Here is a 12795-nt window from a genome sequence, read left to right as displayed (position 1 = left end):
TGACTTTATATTATTTACTACGTAATAATTGATTCGAGGCGATGAAAAAAAATACACGTGGAATATTTTTACGATAAAAGTATTATTTCCTGTGGATTAAAATTTTTAATGAAAATGTAAACGATGCACCCTGTATATAAAATATACAATTCCGTCTACAGCGGTTCATTTTTGTCTGTTGGAGCTTGGAAGGGGGAGATGAGGGGGGGCGATTGTGGAATAGAGAGAAAGTTAAAAAAAAAAGAAAAGAAAAAATGCGCACTTTCGCGACGACGTACACACAAAGAGACTGTTTACGGGGCGTTATCGCTTTGCAGGTTGAACAAAGGGACGCGTTGCTGACGCGCGTCTCATTCGAAATCGCGAAATCGCTCGCGCATAAATGGACACCGTTGAAGCCCCGGCAGATAGGGCGCGGTAAGAGAAAGAGTTTGTCCCCGTTAGGTCGGTCTTTATTTTCTTAGAGGCCTCGCCGTTTCAAGCGGACGCGATTTCTGAATCGCTTCGATCCACCCTGTCGACCTCCATCGAGTCGTTTTTCGGTCGATGAAATTTTTTTTTTCCTCCTGTTATTTCTATCGATCTTATTTCTTTGCCATAAAAATATTTTTCTTTCGTGGCGTCGATTGTACGAACTGACGAATGGATTATGTTTTTATAAACGTAACAGAACAAACGTAATAAAATAATGATTTTGAAAATTCTAAAGTACAACCCATCGAACGGTTGAAAGTTACAGTGACAATGGACGGTGTTCGAGTCCACTGGAAAACGTTTGGTTGACGAGCTTTCGGTCGATCGTAAAGTGCGAACAGCAGCGTGTAAACAACCCTATTGTCGGTGGCCGATAAGAGTACGGTCGGAAGGGAGGTTTCTCTCTCACCTTATATTTTTCGCTCCGCCGCGGCCGTAAAGGAAAATTTCGCGCGGCGCCTGGAACCTACGATCGGGATAATGATCCCTGTTGCGGCTATAGAAGATCCTCGAACAGGGTCCGCTTCCGTATGGATCCCCGTCCTGATGGAGATCGACGAACTCGTACAGGGCGCGGAAATTCACCGGCCTGCGGGACAGAGACAAATTCCACGGTCATCGTTCAGTGTCATTCCGCAACTCGTTAGCCTGTCCGGCGCGAAGAACGAGTTATTTCGCTGCCCCAAATACGTCTAGATTGTTGCCACGGTTCCTCGTCCATTAAACTTTGGCAATATTCAATATTACAATTATTCAACAGGCGATTACCTATTCCGCTTTTGTAATTTTTTAACAGAAAACCGTATAATATTTTGCATTGAGATTTTGTACATATATTTACCAACGTTCGGAGCATATACGGTATTTCTTACAAGTAAAAACAACGAAAATTGTACGAGCTATAGATGACAGAATAAAGTTCTTCCGAGGGTGTGTATCTTCGGTTTGGACTCGTAATTTTTAAGCCTACTTATATATAATAAATTTGTCGCAATTGATTCGATCGAGGCAGCGTCCGTTTTATTAATTCCTACCGCGCAAGGGACGATCAAGAAATTATCCGTTGAAAGGGGTTGATAAAGGCAGAGAGGGACAGGGTTGTTTCAAGTGGAAGAAGGATTAACTAGACCGTGCGACGCATCCGCGGTTCCGTGTGCTCTCGTGTCGGATATCACGCTTGAACACGCGCCCCGGTCTCGGGCCTCCGTGAAAAATAAAATGTAAATAACCCCTTTGCTGCCCCTTAGCGCGACCGGGTTGAAGGAACGTCGACAACCCGCTCGGATAATTACGGAAATATCGAACGGGGGGAGGGGAAGCTCGCCAACGCTGCTGGATAAATCCTTATGGAACGGTGATCAACTATTCTAGGCGTTTTAATTTTAGTTAGACCCTAGAAGATTTAATTTACAATTTAATTTCTATAACAATAATTTTTTATAAACTCTGTCAGTCATGAAAGTTAACGAGATTTTTCAATATCATCGCTAGCTGTTTCTAAAAACAAGAGTTTTACAACTATAACAGTAATCAGAAGGTTAAAACTAGTCGGGATGAGCCATGGACTCCTATTGTTTGTTCCAGCTTAGTTGTGTGAACCACCCGTCCCACGTTTAGGTTCGCGTAAATGGAGTTCTAGGGTAACCGATATCAGGAGGCAGAGGAAACGGAAGAAAAGGCGCGCGAGTACGGCAGATATTGCACCGCGACGCCAGTAAAACCTTTGGCATTCTAGCGTCGTGTTTCTGTATCGATTCCACGGGGCCGCTGTCACGAGGAAATTTCGTTGGAATTTATATTCAAAGGAACTTTCAGCCCCGGGACAGGCTGGGGAATACCCCGGGTCTCGGTGGTACCATTTACACCCAGCCACGTCAAACACCCGCCACGTTTCTACCCACTCTCCACACTCTTATTTCAGACATTATTATTAATCGTGACCTAGTAATTTCATAATTTAGTTCATCTTTCAGATTATTCGGTAATGCATACTTCTAATTTTCTAATCCTCTTCGCCCTTCAGCCAACCCTAAAACAAAACAGACATCCTCTTAAAGGGACTTTCTTTAATAATCTACAGCTCGTACAATTTTCGTTATTTTCGCTTGAAAAAAATACCGTATATACTCAAATATCGCTTAATATACTTGCAAAATCCCAATACAAAGCAAGCTACGGTTCTCTTTCTAAAAAATAACAAAAATTGCAGGTCGAAGCCAGAATACCCCCTTTCTTTCTACATATAAATCCAGAATCTATAGAAAAGCGATTGGACCATAAATAATTAAACTTCCTGGCTAGTTCCTAATCTCTACAAAATGTACATGGTTTCCGGAAAGGGTTGATTTCCAAGCAATTGCTAGAAACGTTTCCTCTATTTGTCTTTAACGCGTCCGTTTCCACCTTGACTATCTCCGCGCAAACTCGGGTCTGGGATCGAGGTACACCTAATCACCGGCGTCCACACAAAGTAGGAACTGCTAGGACGATACTGGATTCTCCATGCATCCGCACTGGTTGCCACGAACCCATTCTAAACGTCTGCTGCCTCTGCATGGTTAGGTAGTGCCAGAGTTGATTAACCGCAGCTCGCTCGACGAGCTGAAACTCTATCCCGTGATATGGGGCAACCAACTGCCACCACGATACTCAAACCTCGTCTACTCCAGGGACCACGCATCCCCTGTGGGGCTAGGGAAATACTGGGGGATTCCTGAACCTGTCCACACACGGTGGTGTCAAACTCAAACGCCTACGCGCAACCACCAAATACAGTTTAGCAATTTCGGAATAACTCTCGGCTTTCGATCGCTTGAAAACTGAAGATACAAGATATTTCAGATTTTTTTTGTCGGACATAAAGGTCGAGGTCAATTGAAAATTTTGTTTCGCGTCGAACAGAATAATTCGTATCCGAACAGGAGGATTAATTCGAACGAGAAAACCAATGCTCGAGGATGGACCGTGCTCGGGTCACCCGTATGACGTAGCGTTAACGAAACACAGAAACTCCGCTCGAAACAATACACAATTTATTTGCGTACCGTTGCGTTGGTGCATGGGCGAGATTTACGACCCGGCGAAATTCGTAAAGAATCGCGATAAATGGGTCGATGCATCGATTACGTGAACCATGCTGTCAACAATGCGATGCAGCGTGCGCGAAAAACATAGTAATTCTTCGTTCCTTCCCGATTTCTCTGTTTTACTTTCGGACAGAAACGAACGTAAAGTTCGCAAAAAATTCCTCTGCTCGATTCGTGGCGGAACGAAATGATTTATTACTGTACGACCGTCGGAGGAACGAATTAACACATTTCTAATTTTTACCGCCATATTGGACAGAGTTCAAGGTGAATCCTCAAGAGGGACAATGCACGTTTCATCATGTAAACCAAGGGTAAAATGGCACGAGTAAAATGGCGCGAGAAGCGAGTTCGAGAGGGTCTGTGATCGAAACGGAAACCAGTTTTCTCTTCCTAGCGACCGAGTTTCACTCGCCTGAGAGCCGTGGACTCGATCATTCGCATCTCGATGGTCAGACTGTTCCCGCTGGAAACGAAGCTCTCCACCAGGGAACAGGGACGGCTGGTGTTCTGCAGGATCGCGTGGTCGCAGGTCCTCGGAACCTTGTCCTTACAATAGCGTGCCAGGAGGGTGGTGTTTCCAGAAGGTCGAGCGATCAATGGCCGCGAGGTCTCGATCACCCTCTTCCCGTGTTGTTGGTGCTCCTTCTCGCTGTTACAGAAATAAATTTGTCACGCATCGTCCCTTCAAAATTAAAAAACGAAATATTCCTAACCAGAATTCCTAACCTAAATACCTAACCAGAGTGATATTTCCAAAATTATTATAAACTGGGGACAAATTATTCTTTGAGACAGAAACTAAGGGAATATGAATCTTCGAAGTCTCGAGTTGTCTATTTAAGAAACGACAATGGGGAAACTCGAGGGGGGCGTCTGTTGGGTAGGAATTAATCAAAGTGGGTTAGGTTAGGATTAAAGGGGGTTAGGTTACGGACCAGGCCTGGTCGTTGCATTCGGCCAGCGGCATCATTTCGCCGTCCCACACCATCAGGGTCGTTGAGCAGTCCTCGTTGGTGCTGGACAAGCTGGTGCCTACGTGGAACTTGAGGATGGAGAGCCAAACGCGAAACTGCGGCTGCGCAGGTTTCGCCGCTGGCCTCCTCCACACGGTCCCCGGCCTCTGTTCAGGGAATTTCGGTAGAGGTCGCGGTGGCGTCGGACTGGGCATCGTGGGGCCCGCGCCACGAAGATGGTACAGGCAGGTGCTGTTTCGGGGCAGCGTGTGACTGGGCGAAGAGAGCACTCCACCCCCACTGCCCTGCAGCCAGAACTCGCAGTGCTTGTTTTTCGTGTACGTCGGCGAGTCCACGTCGACGAACCTCACCTGGAATCCAATCATTTTCTTCTTTCGTGACCGACAGGAAATTATTGGCGAAGCTAGGAGAGGGAAAAGAGAGGCATAAAAGGTACGCCAAAGAAGTCCAGGTTAGAAACGACTCTGGCGGAAAATGAAGACCACGCACCCGTTTGTTTGTCCAGACGGCAGGGGAGGTGAGCCCCTACGTGGCGCATCCCCAGGTGGCGAATAGGGGCAGCTGCTGGGATGGGATGCGGGGATGAGGTCATCAGCCTAAGAAGGCTGGTGGCCGCGTCCTCGCATGACATCCCGGAGGTCGGAGCGAAAGCTCCCGCGGACCAAACACCGGTATGAATGTGCTGTGTGTGTGAATGTGTGTGTGAGTGGACTGAGGCATGGGATACTTGTCGCGGGTTTTACCCAAGCCCGCAAGTTGGTCAGTTGGTTGCGACCAACGTGGCCTCGCGGCCAGCGGCGTGGCCCTATGTCACGGGGCCGCGGGCGCTGGTGACCAGGCGCTTGCGGTTGAGTGGGAATGCGGTGGGAGGTGTGCCTCTCACCGGGAGGGCCTGAAAAGGCACGGCGCGGCAGGGGACTCTGTGATGTTTCACTAGAGTTTCCGGCCCCTCGCGAGGCGTCTGAGGATGGTCACCGTGGGGTTTTAGCCGGTAAGAGTCCGGCACTACCCGCCAGCCCTCCCTTCGGGTGGGCCCGCGGGTGTCCATGAGAATTTTCCCACGTACAAAAAAAAAAAAAAAAAATGGCGGGAAATGAAGAAAGGAACGCTACGAGAAAAACGGTAACCACATCGTGTAAGAATCGGTCGGTAAGATAGGAAAGGGAGAGAATAAAGAAGAGCCAAAGAAAGGAAGACTAGTAAACAGCTGAGAAGTTTAGTATAAAGGACAATGTTAAGTCATAGAGGGGTTTACTGACCCAAGAGCGTACAGCATATGCTATACACCGTTGGAAAGGTCTCGCCAAGACGAATCGACTGATACGGTTAGTATTCAGTATTCACATCATTATGTTTCGTTCAATCAATAAAATGTCACTCCATTCACTATTGTAAGTGACGCATTAGTCTGAATACTAACCTGCACATTCCCAACTTATACCTGCGAATTGTCTACCATGAATATATTATGTTCATGAAAAACAACTGAAGGTGGTGGGGCACATTTGCCGTCCCAATCTGCTAGAGTATCGCTTACACCCCTCGGTTTTTCCTCAGGTGCCTACTCGAGGTCCCTCGGGCCGGATGGGCTTTTACTACCGGTTTCTTTTGCTCAAAACCGCAAAATCTCGAACTTTGAGGCCATTTTTCGACATTATCCCATCTGATATCGAAGTTAAAAATGGTATCAGTCGATTCGCCTTGGCGAGACCTTTCCAACGGTGTATAGCATATGCTGTACGCTCTTGGGTCAGTAAACCCCTCTATGACTTAACATTGTCCTTTATCAATAACGGTATATAGGTTATGTAATAAAGAATTTCATTTTTATACAAATAAATTGCGTTTAATGGAAACACGCAACCACTCGTAACTATTTCCACTGTCTGTCCACTTACTTTTGTCCCCGACTGTAATTCGCGCGAGCGACCAGGAAACATTAATAGAATCGAAAGAAGACAGCGAGAGAATAGACGTCGGGACAACTCTCCTCTGTGACGGCCAGAGAATGAAGTTGAACACCGTGATTGCGAAATTTCTCGTACGAAGAGAAATTTTCGCCGCGGAGCTGTTACGGTTACCGGGGCGAGTTCGTGCTGAAAAATGGCAGCAGGACTCGGGCTATCCATTTAAATGCGATCCATGAACAGGCCGTACTTTACCCTGAAAGGCGTAAAGCATGCTGTTCCGGCTCTCTTTCTCCCTCTGAATGTTTGAAGAGAATTACCACGTACTTGCACTTCTAATTGAAAGCCGTGGAGAGAGTGCGGAGGCGTGGGGTGCAGAAACGTGCCGTAAGGAGACGTAGTAAACTCGACGAGGATCTCCATTCCGCTGCTGGTGGCCTCCGGCACCGGTTCTCCGCCCCCGCAGAATTTCAGTATCACCGGATCCCTGGTCGTGTATCCGTCGTACACCGTCACGTAATCCTGCGGGAAATGCAAAATCCTCTTTCTAATTTTCACGCCGCGCGAAACGAAACAGAAACTATCGGTAAATTGTAAATCGTTCGATACTAAATTTAAAGTAGAGTGCCGCATGAAGTGAAGCTCTATCGATCGCTAGCCGGTTAATCGGCTCACAGACGAGATATACAAGTGTCACTCGCAACATTACCAACAGGTTACAAAAATGAATAAGAAGAAATGAGACAGAGAATGAAATTTCAGAATTTCTAACTTCATGTTATATTTTCGGAAAAGAATTTTTTTCTCGCAAGTGCGTAGGATTTCGGGGGTATGTCTATTCACCAAAAATGATTGTAATTGACCCCCGCAACAGAAAACAATTTTTCCAGAATGATTTGAAATTTTTTAATTTCGTCGAAAAATTGGTTCACCTACCTTCCTGTCGATTTTTCTTAAAAATTTGTTTTCCATTTTTATTTATTTTAACAATTACAAATCACGATGTAATAATAATGTTTTGAAAGAAGTTTTAAGGTTATTTTAGTCTTAAACGGTAGATAAAGTGTTTCAACTTCCAACCCACCGCCATATTGAAAAAATGGCGGACGTTACGAGGCTGGGTATTTCCGATTTGCAGCCGCTAGCAAATTTCCCCGTGACTCCGCAAACACCCCCGGTACATTCTCCACATTATCCACGTTAACTAACGTTGAGGAGGGGGTTCCCATAGTCAGCCAATAAATCGCCCTTATCAAGCTAGCCCACTCGGCGCAGGGGCTTCATCCCCCGATTCGAATTTAGTTGCGGTGCGTGCGGATCGGGAAATTTGCGAGTCGCGGGAGGATTCGATGATTTAAGAAGCGCCCGGGCGGGGCTGGCCCGAAATTACCATGCAAAGTATTAACGGGCGTGCCCTGTTTTATCGGTAGGACGGTCACGTTCGGCCGTTTCCGCGGCTGTCTCCAATTTATACCGGTTAATCCAATTTTCACGTCGACTTTTTACGTACCTGAACCACGTCGCAGTCCTTCCACAGCCGGAGCTCGCGAGGGGAGGATTCCACTTGGGTGGCTGGCCGTACCCTTATGGCCACCAATTGCCCCCGGGGCTGTTTCACCGAAATTAAGGCGTGTTTTCCCGCCGGTACGTCGTGCTGCCTCACCTGCGTCTCACACACACCCACACAGCGATTAAAATGGAACGATGCCGCGTTTTACACCTATGGAATTGCATTTAGAATTCCACCCTCTTCTTTCTTTGGCTCGATCGATAATACGATGGGGCTGTTGTCCCCCTTAGATTCTAGTTTAACTCTTGGACCAGTGCATCTCAACTTTCATTACATTGTCACGTACTTAGAGGGGAGGTTAGAGAGAACACTTAATTATCGTGTTAATATCCGTATCGTTTCACGTTTAATTTACATGTTGTAAATAGAGTCTTTTCATTAGTTTATTACAAATGTTCTCGTGGCACACCTGTTGGGGGAGTATGGCCTTAGGAGACCGCGTGGGGTTCACCAGGGACCTCAACCTCGTTACTTTGTAAAAAACTCATTGCCTTAATTGAATCAACACTTGCCACTCTAATTAATACTAGCTTTTTAATATCCTTAATTCTCTGTCATAGCCACATGCTATTTCTATGTTCTGGTCTCGGTTTGCACGGTGTTTTACATATATGGGGGACGTATAACTACGAATTATATTTTTCGATAATAACTCTGGAATAATTCATTGGGGTATAATAAGAGCACCGATTTACGAAGTTGTTCATAAACCTCCGACGCAAATCCCCAAAATGGCGGGAACCGCCCTTTCTTCCGTGGATTATCGCGATATCAATTGCACAACCCTTCCTTGGAGCGCCGGGCGAGTGCAAATCGTTGTTCCCAGTAATGAATATTAACGAAGTTAAAGCGCTCGTCGAAACACAGCCGGTAATCCGAGGAGCGATACATCACCGGTTTCGAAATCGCGACTCCGAGCAAATTGAACGGCCCCGATGTGCAGTCGTATCGAAATGAAGAGGGGTACGGGGGAGGAGGCCCGAAACAACGTCGGCATTCCGACGAAAATTTACGACGCAACGTCGCGATCGCGCGGGGCGTGAACCATTATTCTCCGCTCGGCCTGTAACTCGACTTTCCACTAAATACGCGTCCATGTCGAACCCCGAAAATATCTGCACGTCCCGTTTCCGGCCGAATTGCTAAATACGGGACCAGAAGGTCAGTCTAGGGTACCAAGGGTATGCGCCATTTGTAAACTGCAGCGTACTGGAAAGCCTGTCGATCCTATTGTTCTGTCAGTTTATGGTCTCTTCGAACCGGGGGGCGTCGACATGGACACTTACATTTACTGTGGGGCAGAGAATTAACCGATAGAGCACAAGTGCAAAGAATAAAATAGACTTTATTATAAATTAATGCGTACAACAAGTAGATCGAAAAGTATAACCACGTGCTACTGGAAGAACGATCCTGGGAAGACTGCTGCTCGGCTTGCGAAAGACGTCACGTGATCAACTAGTTTCTTAAGCTGCGTAGAGGTCTCCACTGTGAGGATTTTATATCGATACTCTCGCATTTACTCCACAAGGAATTCTTTTGTATAATATTAACCGAACAAGTAATATCTAATTACAAAAACCGATAGAGAAGAATATTAAACATTATATAAAATAAACAATACAGCGGTCATCCATCCCGAAGTACTGTACTCGACGTTCGGACGAGAACCGGCGTTTCCAACAACTCGTTGACTACTTTCGTCATATGATATAGTAAGTTTTACTTTACCGAATATTTTCTGTTACAAGGCACGCTTTGGAAGTAGAAGATGTATTATTTTTGGTGCCATCGCCCTCTTTTCGTCGCTTCTAAAATAACAAATGGTCGAGAAAAGGACTTTTCAATTTCGCCCGGTGTCGGGAATCCAGCCGGCTTGTCCCGTCATTTCTGGGACACGCTTGTAAAGAGAAACGCGAGTACTCGTGAAATTTCAAGACGCGACTTGTATTCTGATCGCTTCCACGTCATTCCCAAACGTCCACCCCCGTTCCCTGCGACGTCGTTACCCACAACGAACTTCATTCTTCCTCGGGACAGGTACATAAATTGTCAAACAGTCCGGTAAGAAAGAGAATCGTCGCGGAACGCTCGCCGTCGACGATTTATGGTTCTGCGGTGTGTATCCGAGTTCTCGAGCAAAGGGAAACTAATGGCGTCGCGAGGGATGCTCGACCGGACCGGTCGTTTTCCAGAAAACTGACGCGCCAAATCCGCGCTGGGAAAAATTGGAAAATTATGAGAGGCCCGTCGCTGGTCGGAGACAAGCAGCTTCCTTGGAAACCGTTCTCTCCTTTTACCGTGACCCAAAGTAATCTTTTCACCCTATTAATAATACATTCCTTTTTTTTATTACAATTTCAAGTATGTAATATTTCTTGTTTCGTTCGTTCTAGTCTTTTTGAAACAATTTAATACAAAGTATGAGGTATACATATAATCAACGTCCATAACAATTTTTACGAAAATAAACATAGGTCCGCTTAATATTTATTCACGGAAACTCAACAAAAATTCGATAACTAATATTCGATAACCTTTGTTGTTTTCAATAACTTGGAATATTCTTTTAGGTATCTACTAATACGTCTAACTCCGATGTGCTTTAATTTCTGGTGCAAACGTAACCTCAAAATTGAAATCTTTCCATTCACCTCGAAAAATTGTGTTTAAATTCGCAACGAGCCGAGCGTTAGTTCCGTTCCGACGTTCCGTGCGTTCACGATGCGTCAGGCTGGCAAGTTTTCGGGCGGGAAACTCCCTAGGGACTTACCGCGTAGTAGCAGGTGAGATTGCGCGGATACAATCCGGGGAAGTTGGGCGACTGGAGTCTGCACTTCCTCCGGTCGCAGTCGCTGAATATTCGGGAACAGTAGGTCCCGGATATCAGGTCACCGAGGTACTGTTCGCTGCTCGGCTTCCCAGGAGGAGTCGCCGGCTGCTCCACCATTTGCGCGGGCATCGCTATCGAGCTGTTCGCGTAGTCGCTCGACGACGACAGCGTCGTTGTTGCCTCGGTGGACGCCGGCGTCGCCGTCGCTTGCGTTACACCTGGAGTCAAAATTTTAACCTTTGTTCAATTTTCGAGGAAGACATCTTTTTACTATTTTAACCAATTTTATTCTTTGCTGTAAACTGCGTTCAATTTTAACCTAACCTAACCTAACCACAACTTGGCTTTTTGCTGGCTTTATCGGAGCTAGAGTAACGTTTATATATCGTTGCTACTGAATATTATATTTTCTAATTACTTTGTTGCTAGCTAGAATTTAGATTGGATTCCAAAGATTAGTATTTTTATTATTTTTTTATATTATGTAACATTATTATTTTTTATTTTTATAACATTCACCGAGTAAACAATGCCTAATTACGAAATCGATAGAAAGATAACATATAAACACGGTATAATAACAATTGTCTAAACCGGTCACCCATACACCAGTTTGGTCGCGTCGACCGCCGCTGCACTTGGTGGATCGGACGGAGAATCGGCCTCGTTCTATGCTGTACGAGTGTCCACGATTATATGTATATTAGTAACGCGAGTATACATATAACCAAGGACCGAAAAAGCTCTGATGAGAATCTGAGGAATCGAGTACGCACCGACGACAGAATTCCCGTAGCGCACCACGGCGTCCTCCTTTCTGATCATTTTGTACGCCATCCTGAAGTCGAAATTGAATCCCCTCTGACCCTTGCTGAGTCTGAGGAGCTTCAGCGATATGGAGACGTTGGTCGTCTCGCTGTAATAAATCGCGGGGCTCATGGACGTCCCGCACCAGAGGCCGCCGACGTCCGGCCGTTCGGCCTCCGAAATTTGCAGCGAACCGTCCGGGCAGCCCTTCTCCGTGAAGGACACGAATTTCCCCAGGGTGAAGCTGTCGAACGTCAACTGAAATCAGGAGAACGTGGACGTCGCTCGGCTGCTAGAAATCAACCGCCATAACGGATCATCTTGCAATGTTTACTCTTTTCACTCATTGGAATTAAGTTATATAGGGTGTTCACAAAATCGCTATCACTAATTAGTGATTGTTTCGAAAAGTGTTATAATTAGACAAAAATGAAAGAGGAAAAAGTTTTACAGTTTTTTATGATCAGTAGGACAGCGTATATTAATTTTGCATATTTGCATTATTTTTCGAGAAACGAAAACCTTCAGTTTTTGAAACGGAATTTTTTCAAATATTATTTATAACGTGAAAAAATATGTGGCATTCCATTTAAAAAATCGAGGATCACTCTTCGAAAAATTATGCAAAATTGATATACAGTCCCTATTGGCTATAAGAAATTGTAAAATTTGAATTCTAATTAATTCTCTCTATACAGGGTGTTTGGTCACCCCTGGGAAAAATTTTAAGGGGGGATTCTAGAAGCCAAAATAAGACGAAAATCAAGAATACCAATTTGTTGATGGAGCCTTCATTAAAACGTTATTAACAATTAAATTCAAAAATTACAAATCGTTCTGGAAAAATTATTTTCGGTTACGAGGGTCAATTATAATCATTTTTGGTAAATAGACATACACCCGAGATCCTACGCACTTTCTAGAAAAAAATTCGAAAATGTGTGAAATTTTTCGACGGGAAAAAAAATTTCAAATCGTTTTGGAAAAATTATTTTCGGTTGTGGGGTCCAATTACAATCATTTTTGGTGAATAGACATACCCCCGAAATCTTACGCATTTTCGAGAAAAAAATTCAGTACGGGCGGAACTTTAAACGTTAATAACTTTTTAACGAAGCCTCCATCAGCAAATTGGTATTCT

The 12795-nt window shown here is 45.1% G+C and overlaps 1 protein-coding gene across 1 annotated transcript in view; it reads right to left on the bottom strand.

Moving 5' to 3' along the window:
- LOC122397583 overlaps nt 1–12795 on the bottom strand; it is a 188650-nt gene that overhangs the window by 3840 nt on the left and 172015 nt on the right. The window contains exons 6-12 of the mRNA XM_043396840.1: nt 11624–11912; nt 10788–11065; nt 7955–8107; nt 6772–6966; nt 4499–4887; nt 3976–4212; nt 884–1063 (exon numbers count right to left, since the gene is read on the bottom strand). Of these exons, the coding sequence (XP_043252775.1) occupies nt 884–1063; nt 3976–4212; nt 4499–4887; nt 6772–6966; nt 7955–8107; nt 10788–11065; nt 11624–11912 (1721 nt within the window). The remainder of the gene's footprint in view (nt 1–883; nt 1064–3975; nt 4213–4498; nt 4888–6771; nt 6967–7954; nt 8108–10787; nt 11066–11623; nt 11913–12795) is intronic.

This window comes from Colletes gigas, unplaced genomic scaffold (genome assembly GCF_013123115.1).
Source record: "Colletes gigas isolate AHSC1104 unplaced genomic scaffold, ASM1312311v1 Colletes_gigas_Sc00009, whole genome shotgun sequence".
NCBI lineage: Eukaryota > Metazoa > Arthropoda > Insecta > Hymenoptera > Colletidae > Colletes > Colletes gigas.
The sequence above is the reverse complement of the archived record's forward strand: the minus strand, read 5'-3'. Positions and strand labels throughout refer to the sequence as shown.